This window comes from Rosa rugosa, chromosome 5, assembly GCF_958449725.1.
Source record: "Rosa rugosa chromosome 5, drRosRugo1.1, whole genome shotgun sequence".
NCBI classification, from domain to species: domain Eukaryota; kingdom Viridiplantae; phylum Streptophyta; class Magnoliopsida; order Rosales; family Rosaceae; genus Rosa; species Rosa rugosa.
The window spans coordinates 41,791,650-41,814,828 of record NC_084824.1 but is presented as its reverse complement, the minus strand read 5'-3'; the positions used below and the strand labels follow the sequence as shown (position 1 = coordinate 41,814,828).

At 34.2% G+C, this 23,179-nt stretch overlaps 2 protein-coding genes and 2 long non-coding RNA genes across 26 annotated transcripts; all 4 read left to right on the top strand.

Annotated features, from left to right (window-relative positions):
• Positions 1-1,383: 1,383 nt before the first annotated feature.
• Positions 1,384-7,566, top strand: LOC133709371 (protein KINKY POLLEN-like). Of its 20 annotated transcripts, none has more exons than XR_009846248.1 (7): positions 1,384-1,538; positions 1,705-1,833; positions 1,956-2,019; positions 4,616-4,691; positions 5,225-5,346; positions 6,736-6,916; positions 7,351-7,566. XR_009846248.1 is itself a non-coding variant. In XM_062135095.1 (7 exons), exons 2-6 carry the CDS (start codon positions 1,812-1,814, stop codon positions 7,026-7,028), a joined length of 348 nt encoding a protein of 115 aa, XP_061991079.1. In that variant the 5' UTR covers positions 1,384-1,538; positions 1,705-1,811; the 3' UTR covers positions 7,029-7,077; positions 7,351-7,566. The 20 variants fall into 20 exon arrangements, 6 of the variants coding, with proteins under 6 accessions (XP_061991079.1, XP_061991078.1, XP_061991077.1 ...); XR_009846246.1 differs by having other exon boundaries at positions 6,181-6,916; XR_009846245.1 differs by having other exon boundaries at positions 6,174-6,916.
• Positions 7,567-7,572: 6 nt separating this feature from the next.
• LOC133709373 (uncharacterized) lies at positions 7,573-8,813 on the top strand. Its single transcript, XR_009846257.1, has 2 exons — positions 7,573-8,213; positions 8,296-8,813. It is a non-coding gene; the product is annotated as an uncharacterized LOC133709373 (long non-coding RNA).
• A 48-nt stretch (positions 8,814-8,861) lies between these two features.
• Positions 8,862-10,800, top strand: LOC133709374 (uncharacterized). 3 transcript variants are annotated; one of them, XR_009846258.1, is made up of 5 exons: positions 8,862-8,947; positions 9,563-9,612; positions 9,747-9,809; positions 9,938-9,985; positions 10,239-10,800. It is a non-coding gene; the product is annotated as an uncharacterized LOC133709374 (long non-coding RNA). The 3 variants fall into 3 exon arrangements; XR_009846259.1 differs by having other exon boundaries at positions 8,865-8,947; positions 10,490-10,800; XR_009846260.1 differs by having other exon boundaries at positions 8,865-8,947; positions 10,229-10,800.
• A 2,126-nt stretch (positions 10,801-12,926) lies between these two features.
• LOC133712546 (cyclic nucleotide-gated ion channel 1-like) lies at positions 12,927-22,647 on the top strand. 2 transcript variants are annotated; one of them, XM_062138642.1, is made up of 8 exons: positions 12,927-13,044; positions 13,179-13,275; positions 18,423-18,876; positions 19,278-19,469; positions 19,679-19,986; positions 20,186-20,300; positions 21,693-21,854; positions 22,048-22,647. In XM_062138642.1, the coding sequence occupies exons 2-8, from the start codon at positions 13,238-13,240 to the stop codon at positions 22,567-22,569; spliced, it is 1,791 nt and encodes a 596-aa protein (XP_061994626.1). In that variant the 5' UTR covers positions 12,927-13,044; positions 13,179-13,237; the 3' UTR covers positions 22,570-22,647. The 2 variants fall into 2 exon arrangements, with proteins under 2 accessions (XP_061994626.1, XP_061994625.1); XM_062138641.1 differs by having other exon boundaries at positions 21,558-21,854; positions 22,048-22,646.
• The last annotated feature ends 532 nt before the right edge of the window (positions 22,648-23,179 follow it).

The window sequence follows — 23,179 nt, the reverse complement described above, 5'->3', positions numbered from 1 at the left end:
ATGATTAAAAACCTAAAATTTTGGTTGGTAATTGGTAGTTCAATTTTGAAACTGAAAGCTTTGGTTTTGAAGTTGGTAATACCTATAACCGATTCGAACCGATCGAGTGACAGCGCTAGTATCAGTTAATGATAGAGAGAAATTAAGTAATGATTAAAAGGTCCATGGTTTCTGGTTTCCTTCATGGTTTTTGGGTTCTTCGTTCATGATTAAAAGGTCTGGAGAATTTGGAAATTGGAAATGGGGTAGTTTGATTGGAATGTTGGGTTACTTATATGGTGGTGGGTGAGGGGGATTGAATATTGATGATGGATATGGGTTTGGTGGTAGTGTGATTTGAGTTGTCGAATTTTTACCCATAATCTGGGTTCTTTAATTACCTTTTGAATCTTTTTAGAATTTTTGAGGCTCAATTTGGACTTGGATTCGGAAACAACACTCTTTGGAAGCAAAAAATTGGAAGGGATCGAGATGAAGTGAAGAAATGGGTTTTGAAGAAAAGATCACTCAGAAAGAGAAAAAGTTAAAGGTTCAATTTTTTTTTTTTTTTTTTTTTTTTCACCCTAGTCTTGAATCAATTATGAAGAATGGGGAAGAACAAATCCCCAACAAATAAATGCTTGCTGGTGACAGCTGTTTGCACCTAAATTTTTTGAGCGAACAACAGCATATAAATACTTTGTTCTTATTTGTCTAAAGTACAATTTTACTCTTACTGAATCATAGTGAAAGAGGATATCATGTCTTATTGCTACTGCACAGTATCTTTCTCAAAATAACATCAATCTATTCAAATTTTACTTTTATCTTGGAAAACAAGAAGGTGAACCAATTAGAGGTTCAGATGACCTAGAGAAACTAGAACTGTAAACTGCACTTTTCCTGTTTGTCACAGCTCCTTGGCCGAGAAAATTTGGTTTTTCACAATCTTCATTTTCATGCTTGATCTCATTGAGCATTGCTGTTACATCTTTCATTGTCGGCCTTTCCTCGGGGCAGGGATTAACACAGAGAAGAGCTACCCTATGTTTAGACGGGAAAAATTGGATTAAGTTATAAAAATGACGGGCAAAACTTTTTATCTCCTAAATACCCTTGAAGTTAACAGAGAAAACGGAGAAAACAGATGGAAAAACCAAAGTGATATAGTTGAGTGACCAAAGTGAAGTTTTTAAAAGTTGGATGACCAAAGTGTCGAACGAAACATAGTTCGATGACCAAAGTGATATTTCTGCCTTTACTATAAACTAAAGATGAGTTACTGTTCACTCAGGTCCGAAATGGAGTGACGTTTTTGCCCTTACTTTTTCCTTCAATTACAATTTTCCATTCTTTTATAACGTTCTTATCCCCCTCATTTCAAAAAAAAAAAATAACGTTAGGTTTACTTAGGCTTCACCTCCACTCTATCGAGAGAGAGAGAGAGAGAGCGACGAGGGCCTCATCTTTTGGGTTTTGGTTATTTGCTGGACACAGAGAGAGATGGAGCGAAGTAAACAGAGGAAGAAAGGAGAGAAGAAGAGGCCATCCCTTCAAAAGTAAGCGAAACCCTCACTCCCCAAAGCTTAATTTCACTCATCTTTTTATTTTTTTTCTTTTCTGGATTGATTGATTGATTGGTAATTGGGTTCCTTAATTTCTCTGCGAAGAATTCATCTTTGTTTTTTTTTGGATGGATTGATTGATTGGGAATTGGGTTTTCAGTGTCCATCGCTAGGGTGGAGTTTGCCATTGGAGGCTTAATCGTGGACACCAAGGTGTTCTATTGGCCAAGAAAGGACTTTTGCTATGGATTTCCGATATTTGTGTAGATGTGGATCCTTCTCAGCTTTGGTAATTAAAATTTTTCGGTGAAGGATTGGATTTGGGTTTATGTTTTGGTGAATAGATATTTGGTTCTTTGGCTTTTTCTTTCTCTAAATTTTCCTAAACGATATGTATTGATATTTTTGCAGTGTGCTTAGCTTTGCTGATTGAAGAAGATGAATGGAAAAATGAGCTCTTCTTCAGCTTCAGAAGGTATTCTAATTGGCAACAAACTTGCTTCCTTCTGTTTCAAGCTTTTACTGATATCTTAGAATTTATTGGGTGTGAATGCTTTAGTAATTGCATTATTATTGCTTTTTAACTTTGATTTTATGCTTCTTTTGGTTTTACTGTTTTTGCTTCAAGTTTGTTCCTTTCTTTTATCACTTTGCTTATGATTTGCCAAATGATGATTCACACTTTTCATATTACATTGTTGGTATCAAAATGATAGAAGGGATTGCTTCTGTTTAATTGACTATTTTATTTTTCGAGTCTAACATGGAAAGTAATACACAAACTCAAAGGAATGAACACAGGAATTTTTTTTATCCCGTACTGAAGGAATAAAGGTTAAATAAGAAAACATGGTATAATTGAAACTTACTATGAATTCAGTTGAAGGACCAATGGACCATATATGTTTCCAAAGAGTTACACACAAGATGCAACAATGACCAAGTTTCCTTAGTTCATAACAAGTGAAATTTGAGAAAAAAGTTTAGATTGTTAAATCATAATAACCAAAGGAGCAGAAGTACCAGTGCGCAGAGATTATCAATGTTGACATACAAAATTGAAGATGACGGGTTGTTAAGGAAACTAAGATTGACTGGGTCAAATTTTAAAAAATTGAATCAGAAAGTGAAAGATAAGATTGAAAATAAGAGAGGGGGCTTACCAAAATTAGGGGTTTAAGACAGAGCAAGCAAGCAAGCACCCTGATCACACTGACTGTGGATCTCACTCATTGATATGGCCATTACCTAAGGTATCTACCTGTTATTAAGTTTTTTTTTTGTGCATTTCTTTGTTTCACAGTAATTGCAAGTTACTTTAGATTGAACTGTATTGTTATCTTTGAGTAACAATTCATGCAATTATGGGAACTAAGTTCTCAATCTTTCTACTTTTCATTTCGATTTTCAGATCACTGCTCAAATTTCTCAATTTTTTGATTTATCTTGCTTGCTTCCTGGGTTCATAAAGTAATTGCTCCTGTTTTTGGTTTTGGTTTTGGTTTGTGGGATCTGTGATATTTTGCTATTGCATACAAGTCATCAATGAATGAATCAAAAGTTAGAAAGAAAAGAGAGATGGAATTAGCTTTGGTGGTGCATTATTCTGTGGCTTATATTCTATCTTTTTCTCACTTTGTTTCTCAATTGCATGAATATGTTTTTCAATGGAGAAACCGCTTCCCCCCCCCCCATAATGATTCATGGCCTTTTGAATGGGAGATATTGATTTTAATTGAATAGTGTGTGAAACTTAGTTGGGGTTGAAATTATCTATTATCTAAAGCGCGTCAACTGTTCACTGGGGCGTCACTATTCATTCACGTGGCACTGTTCATTCGAGCCAAAGTGTGTATTGATTCATTACGTCTTTCACCAAAATCTAAACAAACAATACCACAAACGATCCAAAGCAATAAAGGTTGAAACTTGAAGGAGAGCAACTAACCTCCGATCTCAGATGATGAGGTGAGAACTTGCCTCCGATTTCTATTTTCGTAACAATTTCTCTCTATCTCTTCGTCTATCCCTATCTCTTCGACCCTAAACCTCTCAATCCTCCTTACACGACTGTAGAAAAAAGAAGCAATCCACTGATTATACAAATCTAGATCACACTCTCGCAATTTAGATCATCGGATGATCTAACAAATTTGAGGAGCTGATGTTGCTAAGAATCCTCAGGTGCAGATACCCAATCTTAATTCTTGTCAGAGAAAAACATGGAAATTGTTAGCAAAATCAATATTGTGTTTAATCAATATCTCCGAGCCCAAATCTTAAATCAATCACATATGAAGATTTAAACTGATTTTGAAGATTTTTTTTGTGAAAAAATCAATTAGATACCTCTTAAAATGAAGAAGATCGTCATCTCCAGAAAGCTCGAGCTTTGTCTCTCTTCGAGGAAGCTCAATAACCTCGGCGGGTGTTTATAACAGACTGAATGGCAGGGATGTAATTTAAGAAAAAATTAAGGGCAAAAGCGTCATTTACTTCGGGCTTGAATGAACAGTGCCACGCGAATGAATAGTGACGCCCCAGTGAACAGTTGACGCGCTTTAGATAATAGATAATGTGCTTCCCTTCTGACCAGATTCCTACTTCCAAATCTGTGTAATCATCTATTGACCATAAAGATCCAATCTTAGAAATTGGTTTTGATCAGATTTCTTTGTTTGAGTCTATCGTACCTGTGATTATAAACCGAATTTCGAGGCCAAGTTAGTGTTTAAAGATTTTTACCGTGTTAGAGCTTGGGACAAGTTGGTTCAGTTTTCAATTCCTCTTTGTTTTGATAGTCAGTCAAGCAGATACATTACTCTTTGTCAGGGGTCAAGACTGCATTATACTTGGATTCGGTCTATGTAGTAGATATTTCCAATTTATGATTAGCCAACTTGGATCCTTATTTTCCATGAAAGATCCAAGTGATCTCCATTGTTTAATGTTTATAGGCTTGGGAAGCTGTAGACACTCTGTTGGTCACTATTTGTCCTAAACCAATTACATTTCTGATTTAATAAATGAACTTAATGTGCTTTTACTGGTTGGATATCTCTGGGAGGTAGGCTTGGGTTCGTTTTGGAAGAGATGTGTGCCAAGATTGTGATTGAGTTTAGGAGACGGGCTTTGGGAACAAAAGAGGTATGTGTTTTGTTGCTTTTTCCAGTTCTGTTAAGATTGGTTTTTTTTCTTTTGTATTTGTAGATTTATTAGAAGAAAAAGGAAGAATTATGAATAAGAGAAAATTTATAATGAGCTTTATTGTTTAGAACAGGTGTGTCAATAGTGAAAAGAAGTGTTACTGTTTTTGGGTAATCAGGTTTTACTTGAAATAGAAAGAATGTTGTTCTGTTTTGTTGGAGCTGAAGTACTTTGTTTTGTAATCTAAGTTTAGAGGGAAGCAATGAAATGCTGGAGAATTGCTGTTACATTTGGAAATTTATTTGACAGTTTATTTGGATTTGGACATTTGTTTTTATTGAGAAGTAATCAGCTTAAATATGTAGTTAAAACGGTGAGATCAAGAGAGTCATTAATTCTTCAGTTTGTGATTTAAGCAAACTTTATAACCCGTGATAAAATTGGCTTTCTAGCTTTTGGGATTTGCCATATACTTAACTGCATAAAATCCTTCAGTTTGTGATACCATCTCAGTATATATATGTTTCCTACAGATCGATCAGCTTCGGTCCAATCTTGAATCTCTAATTGCCAGCCGGGTTCAAATCTTCTTCATTTGCTTCTGAGATCAACATCAGAGCAAACCCAGACTCGATTACAGAATTTATCAGTTAATGTAAATCCCCATTTCCTTCTTTCCAATTCTTTCTATCCTCGATCATATTTTCATTTCGTGTTCCATCATGATTATATATTGTTGGTTTCTTCAATCCACAAGATCGATCCTTTTTTTCTCTTTTCATTTTGTTTTATGTTCATTTTTTTTTATTTATACATATTATATAGTACTGCACTTAAAGATGTTTTGTATATTCAAAATTTTTGGAAGCAGACAACCTATCTGGTAAGAAGCAGTTTTCCATGAAACTCATAATACCAGAATAAATAAGTTTTTGTCTCTCCTTCATTGTTTAACATCTTTCATGTTATTTGATTGAATTTATTTTTACGTTTTGTATTCTGTATTTTTGAACATGTTATTTTATGAATGCTATATGATGCTACTTGCATTGAGTAAGGTTTTTTTTGGCCAGATCACTTTAGTACATTGAAACTACTAGGATTTGAAAGAACACTTTTTCTTTATTGCATCATATTGTTACTGATTGGATTGTTTTTGTTTTTTTAGTTCTTTTTTTCATTTATGATGAGATTCTTTTCTATCTACATATAGTGACTTATTATGATTCTGTTTTCTGTTCATTTTTTTTTAGCCATTGGCTCTGCCTATTCAACAATGTTGCATTTTTTAGCTTTATTGTGCAACATTTTTTGTATCCTATAATCTTCTATGAATTACATCATTGATTGATTGAAAAGTTGAAGACTGCTTGGCATAATTCAAATAGCTCAACCACCATTTAGAAGTGCCTTAACATTTCTTTCTTTAATGCCATCTGTATACAGTAAAGTCTTGGCCTTTGTTTATTCATGCTCACATAGTGTGCAGGCCAAATAAAGGAGGTCCTTCTAAAGCACCAGTTATATATACTGGAAATCATGTGCTTCACAATACCAATGACTGCAATTGTCTCATTGAATACCAAGTGCAATGTATTTTTAAGTTGGATCTTTACACTATGCTTTTGATGATAATGTTTACAAAACATGCGGAAATTAACCAAAATATCCTCAATATAGCAAGATAACAATTCTTAGCGAACTAAGACCAGGAATTATGATATATATCAGTAGCACTGACAGTAGAATCAGATAAATAACTATCTGAATTTTTTTCAACAATTTAACCAAACAGAAAATGAAGATGGCATCTAATTTCTAGCATAAGAGGATCAAGAGCCTAAGATTTCATTCACTACCAAATTTAAATGATGCAGATGTGCATTGTAGTATTTTCTTTGATTTCATATTCTATTTCTGCCGTTTGATGATTTGTTCAACTCTTTGCAATGCATTAGAAGTGTTGTACTTTTATTATAGTGTCCAGAATCATTTGCGTATGAATAAGGCTGATATATATGCTTCTCCTATTTTCTCTTCATAGATTTATGACTTCGACCGATATAATAAGGATGTTGGTGTTGCTCAGTTTACAACAAAAAATTATGTTGTTAGAAACTGCCTCCCAAATGCCAAATCAGATATATGCTTTTATCAGCATGGAATCCTCCACCTGAAGGGGGAAAGCATGTACACTTCCTTTTGTGTTGCATACTCATTCTATAGTGAGTAACCATGCTTTTATCACCATTATGCATTCTGAAGATAAATTTCTTCTCTTGATATTCTTTTTTTATTGTACTTTGATATTCTTTTTTTATTGTACTTTTAGCTTAAACCACTATACCACATCACATTAAAGATAACAAGAGTAACTCCAATATAGGTATGCTGTGTGCATGTTGGATTCTGTTTTCAATGATTTGTGCTTATTGGGTCGCTAAATGATTGTTAAATGCTGGCTCTTTTGCCTGAGTACCATAATGATAGAATTGTCTTAGATATGGTTTTGAATCAATTTACAATGACTGTATTTGAGGGGTTATAAGGGAATTATCTTACATGGTAAAAAAAAAAAGATTCCACTTTGTTGCATTGAGTTCTTTAGCTTCAGTTGTTCTGTACTCGATTAAATGATTTACATTAGTAAAGCTTTCAGGAGAGGAAAGAACCCTTTGAAGATGATATTGTGTTAGCTCTGCTCAGCTGTTAAAATATGCTTATAGCTACTGAATGGTCTTATGGATAGTCCCTAAACCCAAGATAGCGAACCAACAACTTCCACGCCAAATCCTGTTAAGCTTGGGAAGAAGAGGAATCTAGATGGACTGCAGAAGGAATTGTTCACACCAGAACCAAGCAAGAACCCAAGAAGGCAAGTTTTAAAATCTTTGTTTGATCAGTTTAACTAGGAATAACTTCAATTCTGATTTAGGAACCGTACTCAATGTGTGCAGTCTCTTTTTCACTTAGTTTTTGCATTTTATCTTCTCTGTCCATTCAATTTAACCATGCCTTAGTCAATGAGGCAATCTTTTAAATATGACCTTCATGTGCTCTGTATATTCCAGTGACAACCTTGAAGATGAAGCAAACCCATCAGATGAGACCAGCACAAATACATTGGTTGAATCTGACACTGAAGACCTTACCTAGCCACTTCTGTTGTGCAACCCTTTTTCTTATGCCTTTTGTCATGCTGTGTAACTTTTTGTGATGAGGACCATTCTCTATTTTTTTGGTAATACTAATGGCCTTCCGAAAACAATCAACCAAAATAGCAGAACATCTACTGATTAATGTACATAAAAGGTATCAAAGTTGATTGTTCAACAGTGTGACTAAGTACAGCGCATGACAACTGTGGAAGTGCACATCAACCTCAAATCTAGATGAGGAAGGATGCATAAATGAGTTGTTATCTGTGATTCCAAGTCTTGGTTGCATTGATAACTTCTAAAGTAAGGAACAGTCATGAAGTTTATGAAACTTCCTTGCACTGATAACTTCTCACGCTATAAGGTAAAAGCACACCGGATTATATATGGAATTATTTTTAAGATATGCTGCATCATTAATGAAATTAATTCATTCATTTTCACAGGTCACACAATGTCCACTTCTGTCGAGGTGTTTAGGCTACAGAAGTTCTGTTATGGAATCACAATCACCCTCAGTGCCCACAACATTGTAGCTGCTAGCAGAAGTGCTGAGTTCTTGGACAACTGAGGAAGTTGAGAAGGGAAACTTGATATATAAGCTTCAAGCGTTCCTCAAATCTTTCATACTCCATGGCTGGAGCCTGGAGGGACGGAATTTCCACTCTACAAAGCACGACCTTTCAGATCAGTACACAAATGAGCTTCAGGGTGGTTGTACGAAGTGTTAAATGAACATGTGAAAGATTTGTTTGAAACTGAAAACTTCATTTCATTATTGTTAGTTGTTAGTTCACTTAGAACAGCAGAAATTGATAATTGTTGTACACCCCTAAATGCAGTTATTTTTGTCTATACAAGCGGTTTTATTTGTAATAATAGTAAGTCCCGCGGCAAAGCGCGGGCAAATTTTCTAGTGAATGAATATATGAATCCAATCTTAAGCTAGCTTTTGTTCCTTTTTTTTTCCCCAATCCTGGTTGAATATCGTTTCTGAGGATTCTGTTTCTTTTACGTCTCCATTGTTTTCACCTGTCATGACTCAGTAGCTGACCCTGCAGCACTCAAATCAAATTGCCTAATTGTACAGCTGATTCTGTGAGTTAATTTCTCTTCAGTTTTTTTTTTTTTTTTTTTTTTCAGATCTATGATTGGTTTTCTTGCATGGTTGAATTTGAAAGGTTGGAAATAATTCGTTAGTAAGGGGAATTTTTGGGTGTGTAGTTGAATAATTGTATAGTTGAAGTTTAGGATATAGAGGCAGATATGACTGTCACTATTTCGAGCAAATCTGTGTTGCTTTCTTCAGTTCACGATAATATTGGCATCATGCAGGTCATAGTCCTTTTCAGGTCCCAAATTGAAATTTAGATGGGTTTGATTTTGGACCTGATTGTTATCATGTTGAATAAGATTGTTAACTCAATATTCTATTAGAAAAGCCTAAATGTGCTTATTCAAAACTAAGCATTAACGAGCAAGACAAGGCCCTTACTGTAGATATGTGAATCATGTAGATCTTGGAATGCATATAGAAACAAGAATTATTTGAAGTTTAAAAAAATGCACACCAATAGATCAAAACAATTCCCATGCATGGTGTTTTTGTTTTTCCCTTCTGTTTTCAAATGATTGGTTTTAACTGTTGTGTATGGTTGTGTTTCTGACAAGGCCATGTCTCTGGTTTCAGTTCTAATCTTTCTTATGTTTCAGCCTGCAAAGATGCATTCTTATGCTTAAAACGGTTGCTACCTTGAGGAGAGGTAATTGATTTTTGATATAGTAAGGGAATCAACCATGTGAATTATGAAGATTGTAAATAGTCAGAGTCTAACTGAACTTTTGACATGAATGGTTTACCACATGTTTGACAAACTATTTTTTACGATGATCTTAGATGCTGCTGCTCAGGAGCTGATGTGTGCCTGGAGTGCTGGCCGCTTATGACAATTGCTTTGAGGTAGGAATATTTTTTCCATTGGCATCTGATCTATATGTTGTTAGAACTTAAAACCCTTGAATTTTCACTTTTGTGAACTTCTTTTCTGCAAATGACTTTGGTTTCAATGACATTCTTTGGGTATACAGTGGCTGACATGGTGTTCACTATTGGGTTTGTGATGAGAAAGCTGGAAGGTAAATCACTCGGTAGTACGTTTGGTCTCTAAGATATGTCATGACACTTAAGAGCAGCTATTACTGAATATTTTCGTGTCTAAAAGGTGGTATTGTACTTCAAACTCTTTTGGGTTAAAAGACATCTGATATGTTATCCGATTTTGTAAAAGTTGTTAATGATTGGCCCTGCTCTTTATCCATTCCTTTAGAGTTGTGAGAATCTGTATTCAATATTTGCAATATGACTTGCTTATGATTCAGCTTTCATTAGCTAAGATTTTTGGGGTAGACCAAGCTGTTGCATTGAAAGTTTGAAACTACTGGGATATGAAAGATCATTCGAACCTCTCGAAGATAAGGCTCTTACACAGTCATTAATTCCTACATCGAAAAAATTGATGCTGATGTTGTGAAATTAAGTAAAAGAAAGAAGTACTACATATAAAAAGACTACATGCTCTGATTGAGAAATTGAATATGTAGAGGAAGCCAAGACTGTAACTTTCTTTCTATTTATTGCAGGAACACAGTGTAGAGAGTTAGAGAATTAGTTCAGCGGGGGATTTTCAGATTGTGAGCACATGCAGAGGACGTTAGCCAAGGAATTTCAACACATGAAGTCTAAGTATGCAAAGGTTTAGAGAATTAATTACTATAGCTTTGGTGATTGTTATCTCCCTCTCTTATGAATGTTGGATTCTGTTAGTTATGTCGTCAATATATTGAACTTCACAACTTATTGTTCTCCCCCCTGATTTTGGTTCTCTGCTAATTTTTAGATCGGAGTTTTTTGTACTTGACATTTTTTTATTGCATCTGGATTTTAGGTGCTATTGTTTTCTGACCATAATTCTGTCTTTGGATTTGTTTTAGATTGGTTTCTAGGTATAGGTACTTCCATGTACTTTTTTGAATAATCAGTTACATTATTTTTGTAATCTTGGCTTCTACATCGTCTTTTTTCCTTTTCTTTTTCTTTGGGGTTCCTATTTCATTGTACTTGAATTCAGAAATATGTATAAGAAAATTCAGACAAAACATAATAATGTTGGATTAGAAACACTGCGACAAGCAAACAAACCCGCAGCATCGCGCGGGCTATCTTGCTAGTGGGAATAAATTGAGAGAGAGAGTAGATAAAGTTTTTCAATTTTAGAAGGCAAGAAAGAGATTTTCACGTGTAATTTCAAGAGTTTTTTGTTCTTCATTTATTTGTTTAGTCACTTTCTGTGAGTAATAGTTATTCACAAATTCTGTTTTGAAACTCTTTCTATTAAATCTTTTAATTGTTGGGAAGCAAATAAAAATTGAAAGAGTATAAAATTGTTTAATAAATTATATGTTCGTTATTACACACAAATATCTGTGTTTAAAACCGTTGTTACATATGTTTATAGGTATAAATTTGTTTAATAAATTATATTTTTGTTATTACACACAGATGTCTGTGTGTAAAACATTTGTCACAGATGTCTGTGAGCATAAAATTATCTAATAATTTATTTATTTTTTTAGCAATCACACACAGATGTCTGTGTAAAACATTTGTCACAGATGTCTGTGAGAATAAAATTATCTAATAATTTATATTTTTTGCTATCACACACAAATATCTGTGTAAAACATTTGTCACAAATGTCTGTGATCATAAAGTTATCTAATAATTTATATTTTTGTTATCACACACAGATATCTGTGTGTAAAACATTTGTCACAGATGTCTGTGAGCATAAAATTATCTAATAATTTATATTTTTGTTATCACACACATAAATCTATGTGTAAAACCTTTGTCACTGATGTCAGTCAGTTTAAAATTATTTAATAAATTATATTTTTTGCTATCACACACGGATATCTCTATGTAGAACGTTTCCCACAGACGTCAGTATCTATTAAATATTTGGGGCACATAGATATCTGTGAAACAATTTTTATCACACAAATTTCAGTGAGAAATGTTGTCAACATGTGCTCATGGGTCAAACTGATCATTCACGCTGAAATCTGTTGCTAGAAAGCAAATCCCACAGATTTCTTATTAGTAGGTCTAAAATCAGTGTGCATTGTTACTTTTGCCTATTGGAAATTGAAATTTCGCCGATGGCCTAGCTAGTAATGGTGACCAGACATAGAAGGATAGACTTCCTGTAGAAACCCATACTTTTCAACAACGTACCTTTAGCACGGCTGAAGTAGATAGAAACAAAATTAGGCAGATAGAAACAAAATTAGGCTCGATTCTTATACTAGCGTTCTTGCACTAGTGCCCCATTGGTCTAGACCCGTGGGCGCACGTATTACGTATACGTCATGAACGTACTTGTGCTTTTGCTTCAACAACGTTAAGGTTCCTAAAATTCAAGAGAGTTATATGAATTATGAAGCCCCATTGGTCTAGACCCGTGGGAAAAAATGATTAATTACAGCTGGTTAACTGGGGGGATATATAGTACCTAAAGAATTAACGATTACTAGATAGCTTATCATATTTGATGGATTCTTGAGCCAGAGTATGCGTATTATCCACTCGTGTGTTGATACAAGCAAATCGCAATCAACCTACATGATCGCTATCAGATAGCAATTGGCGTGTTTCTGTATAATGGAAAATATATAGGAACTTGCAGAAATCGCCAATCTTGAAGTCAAATTAAGTCGACTAATTGGCTGAGATTACTTCATGCCGGCTCAAATGTAAGCATTAGGAAACAAAATAAAATACTAGCTAGGAAAATTCAACAAGAAGATGCATGTGTGATTCTAAACCCATTGTCAACTATTCTTTTTCTTTTCTTTCTTTTTCACGTTCTTGGTATCTCTATTAATAAATAAAGCGAGCAGCCGTTTACTGTTTATCTTGGGGAAACTTTCGAACTTCCGACTTTGCCCCTGTTTTTGTTTTTGCTCGTACAATATAAAACGAGGAGCTGTGAGCTATTACAGACTGCATGCGAGTCGTAGTCGAATTCAGTTTCTGTTTGAAAAAGAATTTGCTTCATTTATTCAGTTTCTGCTGCTCTACGAAAAATCCCCCATCTCCTATCTGAGGTCCTGCATGCAGAAAAATAGCTCGCGTAAGCTAGCATCAATTACCTTTATGCAGTTGAATCATTGGAATTTCTCTCCTAAATGAAACAACTCTTCAGTGTCTAGTCCTGTATTCGAATATCATAATTCTCTAACCTTTAATTCGATCTCCATATTGCAGGGTGGTAACGGTTCAAACTCTACGGATATTGTGCATCTTTTAATCCAAAATACTGAGACATGAGCAACCAAGTCAACAACGTATCAATTGACTTGCGGTTAGTATCAAATTAACGATGGGATGTCTTGATTAGTAGCTTGTTCTAATTTCTTAGTTACTGTTCGGATGATTAGAAAACATTGTTTAGTGGTCATTGGTCAAAAATCTGATCTCTAATTAATTTCAAGTATGGTGAACGGCATACCGCAGTTCTCAAAGTTGATCGTCGGATAACGCCCCAGTTGATTTTCAATAATATTGCATATTCATTAGTTTTCTATCTATGCATCATTCCAATTCTTTTTATTTTTTTATTTTTTGAAAAGGGGGTTTGGAACTGCATCATTACAATTATTTCCTTCGTTTACATATGTCTACTGCTATAAATGAAAGGGCTCTTTTGGTGTCAAAAGGCCTTTTTTTTCTTTTTTTTTTTTCCCAAAAGAAGGTAGACGTCAATTTACATATGTCTACTGCTATAAATGAAAGGGCTTTTTGGTGTCAAAGGGTTTCACCAAAATATGAATTTCTAAAATGCTCTTTTACATTAAAAATAAAAACTCATAAAAATTATTTAAGAATTATTATGGAAAAAATAAAATACATAAATATGAAAAAATAGAAGAAGTGAGAGCAACTTCCATATTCTTTATTTTTTTGATAACAAGACGTGAACTGCACGTGTATGAAGCTAGTAAAAATAACACTAGGTCTATCATTTAGTTTGGTAATTACCGAACTGACCGAATACTAACCGATGTTTTAAGTTTGGTAAACATCAATTTTGGTAATCGAAACTGATAAAACCAAATCAAAGTTTACTAAAAAATAGTTTTATTTTGGTAAATTTTGACCTACCGACTACCTAAATATTAAAATATCTATCTTATGATTTTTAATACGCACAAATGTATATTAAGAAATATATATAAGCATACATATTGTTATAATAGAATTAACATGATTATTAATACTAGATTAGTAGTACATATATTTTAATGAACTTAGAAATATAGGTCATATATTATTGGGTAACTTGATAAAAGATCGTTTGATAACTAGTTTATTGAAAATGGATGAAGCTATATGTCATCCGTACGTGCAAAGAAAATTGAAAAGGTACATAGATGAACATAGAGTTTACGACAATTTATAAAACTGAAAAAACAAATCTAGTATTGTTAATTCTAATTGATAATCTAAAGAAATACCTCTTACAAAGTTGGTAATACAGAAAGTTGAAATACTAAAGTTGGTAGAAATTATTGAATACCGAAAATTTTAGTTGATAATTAATAGCTCAATTTTGAAACCGAAAGCTATGGTTTTGAAGTTGGTAATGACAATAACAGATTTGAACCGACCAAGCGGCAATTCTAGATAAAACGAACGTTTATGTTATATGCTTCACTAAATTTTGAGGTATCAAATATATCCTTCAGAACAAAAAAAAAAAACATAAATTAAAATCATCTGATACTAACCCGTGCCATTGAACACTAGCACGTGCATCTCACTGTTATGTGAGGCTAGTGAAGTTGAAAATGTGGTGCATAAAGAAAATGATCAGACAACGTACATCTGAATATAAAGAAATGCATTAATAAAGTGTGATTAACTTCTAAGACTAACCCTAGGAGCAAAAAAAAAAAAAAAAAAAAACTGTTATCTTCTACAGTCTTCAAGCTAAACCAAAACCCTAACCCTAGCTTGTTTCATATTTTCAAGCTAGTTTCTTCCCATGACAACCATGGATTCTATCATTGCTATCTTTGCCGCTTCCTTGGCTTTCGCTAGGGTGGTGGCGCGGTGCATTTAACTAGGATTGAAGTAGCCCGGCTCAAAAAACTCAGGCCTAGTTTGGGTTGAAACTACTTTTGATCTCAAAAGTGCATTTAAAATTGTTTGGGTGTGTTTGGTAAACCATGGTAGAATCAGCTTTTGACTCAAATTGCTTCTCCCAACCACCGAAATGAAGAAGTTACAATTTGTAGCTTTCAATTTCAACTTCTAAAGGAATCAACTCTGGACACGGAGGATTAAATGAAATTTTGATAAACTATCTGAATTGTCCTCATGCTTTTCTTAAATTTACATCATTCTCTCTCACACTCCTCCCTCTGCAAAACCCCCAACAAAGATCTCGACGGCCTCATCTACAACACCTTTGTCTCTTCCTCTTCCTCTTCACTGAAATTCAAGAGAGCAACGTCCCACAATTTTGAAGAGGTAAAACATCTGACCCATAATCCCAAACTCTCAAAATCAGTCAGCAAAGCAGACTCAGACCCATCTCCATACCTCAAGATGGCGATCTCGATCTAAGGGTTCAGCCAAATTGATTATCGTTAAGACATTCAGAATGGCGATTTAAGATTATAAGTATGAACGGTTCAAGTTTGACAGATTTGGTTCGTCCTTTAATTTAATCTAGTTTGATGCCTTAACGATCACCGATTTGACTGAAAATTTACAGAAGTGATCTACACAGTAGGACTTAAAATCTGAACGGTTGAGATGCCAAAATGTGATAGAAAGTTGGTCTAATGCTCTATCCCTAGAAAAAAAAAATGATCCTTTAGTGAAAGGGCCCTCATATATATATATATATATATATATATATATATATATAGTACCTCCAATACATCCTCTCTTTTCTAGTGCCTCAACCACATTCATGGCCACCAGTCCATTCCCTCTCTCCTGGTGTCTCAACATCATCAATAGCCACCAATATATCCCCTCTCTTCTGGTGCCTCAAATCAATAGTGGCTACCAGTACATCCCCTCCCCTTTCTTCTGGTGCCTTAATATCAATATTGGCCACTAGTATATCCCCTCTCTTTTGGTGCCTCATCATCAATAATGGTGACCAATACATCCCCTCTTTTTTGGTTCCACATATTGAAACCACTAGTCCATCCTCTCTCTCCTAGTGTTTCCAACAACATAACACAATCAATCAAACAATATCGATTTCACGACATAAACTATCTCAACCAATTATCATCATATCCATATTTCAATAATAATCCAAGAATCCATAAATAACAGCCAAATTTAATTCAAATAATTTATCCCAAACCATATTGAAGCTCAAATTCAAATTGTTCATTAGAAAATATAAATCACAAATAAAGCACAACCCCCAATATTAACAAAGATCGTAACCTATTAATTAACACTTTTTCCGTCATTCCTGTTGAAAATAATAATATTCAACTATTATCAGAATTCATACCGAAATGTACCCTATTTATTTATTCGAATCTAGTTTCTTGGTGTGATTTAATGTGAACCCAGGGCATAGAAAGGCACAGTGTAAGGTCATGGTCAATTTCCGACTAGTGTGGTGACTAGGGGTGATCGGACGGCGGAGAACCCACTAGGTTTCGATTCAGGTCGGGCTCGGGATCAGGTTGTGCCTCTTTCTAGGTGTATGGTCCAAAAAAGAGAGGTACCCCTTCAAGGTTTCCTCTTTCTATTTATACTAATGACGTTAAAAAGTCAGTTTTGCCCCTATAAGAATCTCCAAAAAGGTCGATCAAGAAATTCGACTTCCATAAACCATAATTTACTTATATGAACTCCGATTTTAGTTTGTCGTATGTCCACGGACTCAGTTTATCATGCTTTGCATTTTTTGTGGAGGAAGTTTGCTTGAAAAATGAACTGAAGAAAAATTAAACTTGGAGTTCCGCCTAAATATTAGAAATGAAAGTAAAAGTAAAGATTTCTATTGTATACTGTCCCCCAAATGAGCAATAAACCAGTAAATCTAGGTATGAGGCATAACATTGACAAACCATTTCTGATCCAAAAGAAGACAAGTGATCAGTTTCTGATCTCCTTAGACAATGCCATTATGTGTTTGGAGAACTAGGATAGGATTGGTCACATGACTTTCCCTGGTGATGATGGCTTGGCTTGCCCAAGTATAAAGGCAAGTTTAAGATTTTAGTTTGTTTACTTTTCCTTTTTCTTTAGATTCAATGTGTGTTATTGAATTGCTTGATACTATTCAATTGCTTGATACTATGGTTTAGTAATTGCACCACAATTGAGTGCTTAGGCTTTTGTAAACCATTTAGTCAGAAGTTAGGTTCTTTAAGATGTTTATCATTGTTTGTAGGCTCGCTTTGAACAAGCAAGCGACTAGGTTTTAATGAGCGGTGTTTAGCAAGTTTGATTGTTGCTTAGCCCTTAGATACATGAGTTGAGTTTGAAAAATTGATGTATGTGGTGTTCTAAGCTTATCAATGAAAAAATTATATGTTTGATACAAAAAAAATAAAAAACGATTATATATTCAAATTCATGATTAATCCCTTGGATGTAATACATCCGTTGGCCTCTATGGATTAACATTTTAGTAAATCATTCCTCCAATTATGTCTTTCCCAAGTTTCTTTCAATCTCATTAGTTCACAACAACCCTTACCTTAACTATTACATATTCTCATCCTTAAACAACCCTGAAAATTATTTAGACCACCGACTGTAGACGTTTACTAGCTAGCAGGTCAACCACCACCAAAATGAGTGATTCTGGTGTAGTTAGTTTTGTCTCTATCTTGTTCATAACTTTGATAAGTGAAGTGTAGTCTAAATCTGAATGGAAAACGAGGAATTTACCTCGAAAGGTAGAGTTAAAAACCCTTTGAGGTAAATTATTCCTTCCTCTTTCATATTTGGAGTAGACTCCAGTTATGAAAGTTACAGAAAATATAGAGGTAAAACCAATGCCACCGGAATCACCCTTTTTTTATGGTGGTTGACCCGCTAGTGAATGTCCACCATCAGTGGACTGAATATGCTTCATAAACAACCCAGATAACCCATCTTTTTTTCCCTACCCCTTAAACCCCACATATACCCACTAACCCACTTGTTCATATGCTGTCCAAACCTATCACTACTGATTTACCTTCTCCTCTTGGGCACTTGTTTATACTACCAAACAGTCTTCATCCATATAAAACACATAACGGTTCGAATACTTTGCCTAGTACTTATTTATACCACTGATATCTCAAATTGACGCTAAGTTTTTTTGTTAATGTTTTATACAATGTGCATACATGTTTTAAATTTGAGTTTTGGTATACGCACACCTTTCCTGTACCCTGTATCATATTTCTTCAGATAACTTCTATTTTGATTTCTAGAATTGTTTCTGATGTATCTTTATTGTGTCACATTCAGAAATTTTGATGGAATCAATTTATTGGGGGAGTCTGACAAAGAAAATGGAGGGCAAAGAAGCACCAGTGCAGAAGGGCCAGCAGTACAGGAAATTATCAAAGCACGAGCTAAGGGAATGCACAGGTGGAATACATTCTTCATTATTCTATGTTCATTTGCAGTCTTCGTTGATCCTTTGTTCTGCTATCTCAATGTCATTGAGGAAGACAATATGTGCTTCAATAACGACTGGAAAGTGCTGCTCGCATATGTTTGTTTGCGAATAGTCGTTGATGTCTTTTATGCTGTTGACATAATCATTTTCTTGTGCGGAGTTTTTAAGAAACGTAAGGGTAAGAAACTTTGGGCATGCTGGAAGTCAAGAAATGATCAAAAGACAGTAGTTCCTTTGAAACAAGCAATCAAAAGATACTCCGTTTTGTTACCCATTCTGGTTGCCTTTCCCATTCTAGAGGTAAGAGAAGCCATTTTCATTAAAAACTTTTTCCAATAGCAAAGTGAAATTTGACCTCCTCATTTTACAATTCACACTCTACAAATTTTTTTTTTTAGTAATTTAAATTGTCTTAGTAAGAATTTCAACTAAAAGAGAAAATAACTAAAGAGTTGGATTATAATTTGAAAGTTTGAATTTCATTCTCCTTCCCAATATTGTTGATCAATGATCTACATACATCATAAAAATATAGTGATATTCTCCAAAACGTTGGTCTCCCACATCTCAAAAAAATATGGAATACTTTTACCAAATGTGGGGATCTTGTTCTCCATAATTTAGAGATTTCATATTTTGTTACAGGTACTAGAATCAGACTTAAGTATTAGTTGACCTAACTGATTGCCTAATGTGTACAGATACTTTTACTCTCTCCATTAAGGGATTACTGGGATCCTATTTATGTTATTTTCATTGTCGCCCCCTTTCAATACGTGCTACGGATCTTTCTTATCTATGGATCACAAAGGTGGCATCTTATGAAAAAGACTGCAGCAGGAAGATGGCTGAAACCTTTGTTGGATTTTCTGCCTTTTGTCCTTGCTTCTCATGTAAGTCTCAATCTCATGTGTCAATCCTACTTGTAAAAAACTGAAATAAACACTCACTCACACACACACACACACACACACACACACACACACACACACACACACACACACACACACACACACATATATATATATATATATATATATATATTGTGTAGTATTGTATACAAAAACTTGCTTATTACTGAACTTCCTTATTATTCATTCAGCTATTTGGAGCCTTGTGGTACCGTCTTGCTGTACAAAGACAAATAGATTGTTGGAAGACAAATTCTAAAATTATTCGAGGAAAGCCATATGAAAATTGGTATAAATTTGAATGTAAAGACAGCTCGCCATCCAACAGCTCGTCATTCAACAGCTCGCTATTGCAAGAATTGTGCCCTACAAAAGATGAAAATTCAAAAGTCTTCGACTTTGGTATATATTTTTATGCTCTTCATTCTAATGTGACAAATTCATCAAATCTTTCACGAAGAATGTCACTATCTTTTTGGTGGGCGCTTCGAAATTTAAGGTCAGAATTTATAGTTATAGAAACTGTGTGATGATTTATATGTGATTTATTTTATCTTTTGATTTATATACAGATAACGTCTTAAGGACCTGTCACTTCTTTGTTTTATGCCTATGGTTTGTCTTTCCTTTTTATTGCATATATCCACCTCGAACGCATCTAATGATATAATGAACCGTACATTTCATATTTTTTACAGTTCTTTTGGTTCAAACCTACTTACCAGCATGCATATCTTGGAGATCATCTTTTCAATGGCGATATCTATATGTGGCATGGCGCTATTTTTAGTATATCTTAACGCAAGAGTGCAGGTTGGTGCAAGATTAATTAGCCTAGCTTTATATAAAATTATGTCTTCAAGCTATAAGCATGTCCTTGTATGTGTGTGCATATATCAGTTCTAGAGAAAATCTCCTTAGTTTAAGAATTTGAGGATTTTTACTATCTTACACTAGTATATGACCTAATTGAATGATTTCAACCATTAATCTTTAAATTCCTATACAACAATTGTGTTTGCAAAAAAAAAAAACAACTAAATCTATAATCATTTGGTCATTCAAAATTGTGTAAAGAAATGTAGTCCATTAGATAAAATTAAAACAAAATTTGTGCTAATCAAATAGTTAAACATTTTTCAATTTGGCTAATTTTTTGTAAGATTCATATGTGTGTATGTAACTAGAGTATGAATAATTTAGATTATTAAACTACATGTTAAAAATAAAAACATCCTCACATTTCAAGTTTAAGGTTATCTCTGGATCCTCCCTCTATCTAAAAAATCAGCCAAATCAGAAAATATTTAACCATTTGATTAAGACAATGTTCGTTTTAATTTTATCTAATAGACTAAATTTGTTTATACAATTTTGACTAACCGAATGATTATGAATTTGGTTTATTTTTTGTAGATACAATTCTTACATAGGAATCTAAATAATTAACAATTAAAAATCCTCAAATTCTTAAAATAAGGATGAACGGGTCTGTATGTGTGTGTGTGTTTATCTTTTGATCTTCAGTATGGATCAAGTTTTTATATATGATTAAGAACACACTACCTACTTACCAAGCACAGAAGTAAACTACTTACACACTCAACTACGTACGGATCTAAATTTTGAAAAGGCAAACTGATGAATAAACTGATCAGGGATGCTTCTTCCATGAAAATTGATATTAATAGTTTGACAAATTAAGAGTACTCTTTTACAACGTGCTAATCCATATGAGATGCCACTTATATCCGTTTTAATTTTCAAACAATTAAAGAGAACTTCAAAAATAATATTAAAGTATAGATTTCGTAGGCATATATAGTTTGTATACAGATATTTAGTATTGTTATACGTTTTCATACATATGAATATACTGTTCAAGCTAGGCTTCTATAATCGAGTCCTGCTAACTAAACATAATTTTGGTATTTGCAAATACTTATATATGTACGTATGCATGCATGCATGCACACACATATACACATTCACACCTGATTGATAATATGATTTATAAATAATGAACTCATCAATCATGAACATTTTTGCTATGGAAAAACATATATGCAGGAATCACAAGAACGATCAAATAAGCTTAAACTGAGGAAAAAGAAGCATTTGATGAAACCATATATAGATTTGTGGTTATCTAAAAATGATCTCTCAAAGTTGACGACAGTGACAAAGAGCTCTATGGATTTGCAGACAACGAACAAAAGGGAAAAGCCTCTTAAGACGGTGATTCTTGAAAACATACACAAACTTGAAGAAAACAAAGATATTGATGTGCAGAATATCATTTCTATTCTTCCCATAAAGTACAAAAAAAGCATCATGCGCTTTCTTTGTTTGGCTTCACTAAAGAAAGTAAGTACTTTTCTTCTTCTTTTATCTCAGTCAAATATATATGGATTACAAACTCTTCAACATTAGGACTTATTGCTTACTAGAATCAAGTTCATTAGTACCGTGTGTGTGTGTGTAAGTTCTCTTGCATACATATATCCCAACATAAATAGAGATGTTCAGGCCATAACTAATTACTGATCTACGTAAATAGGTGCCAATGCTTGAGAATTTGAATGAGAAAATGTTGAAAGTGATTTGTGAGCATCTAAAGCCAGTCATTTACATAGAAGACAACTACATTATTGAAGAGGGGAAACCACTTGGAATGATACTCTTCATCACGCAAGGCATCGCATGGACATACGCAGTTAGTAATAACGTTGGTGCAGAAACAAGCTGTGGTTCTTCAAGCAATAAATGGTTAAACCGAGGTGATTATTATGGAGAAGAGCTTTTGCAGTGGGCATTCAAATGTCCCTCTTATTGTGACTTACCCATCTCAACTAGAACTGTTATTTCCCAAGAAAAGGTCGAGGCATTTGCTCTTAGGGCTAGCGACCTAAAAAGCATTGTGTCAAAGTATTGGTGGCATTTTACTAGGGAGGTACCTCAAGTAGAGCTCGAGCAATGGGAGAATTCAGCAGCTTCTTCGATACAAGCAGCCTGGCGCAGCCATCTGGCAAGAGCTAGGCACTCAAATGGATGGGACAAATTTACAGTACAGTACTACTGATTGCGAAGTAACCAACTGCACTACTGTGTGTTTGGTTTAAAGGGCAATTTTTTTTTTTTTTTCGTTTTTGAATTTTGATTAATTAGCTCTCTTGCTTAATAAAGGCTTTCAAAGGAATTCTTGAGTCGTTAGCCTCTTCATTATGTCAATTATTATTGTACAATTTTTGCATAAAAGAAGTTGCTCGTTCACCATCGCTGTTCTGCAAATAAATAGTTTTCGATTCATTTTTGTCGAGGTTCTAGTTGAGAGTCGCATCAAAATTAGCTTGTGCACATAAGGAATCAGGGAAAATCTTGTTTGACAATTTTTTTTCCTTTTGCTGATCCTAGTTATCATCATATATAGTTTCACTGGAAAAATCCAATGCAACTCCTTGGAACCCTAAGGTTCTTCATGAATAGCGTGCAACCTTCTCTGCGTAGACCTCATTGTTGTTAGCTCCTGTGCGCTTAGTTTGTGGATGCTAATAACTTTATACAAGTATTAATCAACTAAGTAGCTTACAATCTTACATGTCGCTATAATTGTATGTTTTCTATAATGAATAGCAGTTTGCACGCTACTCATAAGGATAAGATTAAGATTTATCATATGAAATATCTCCAAC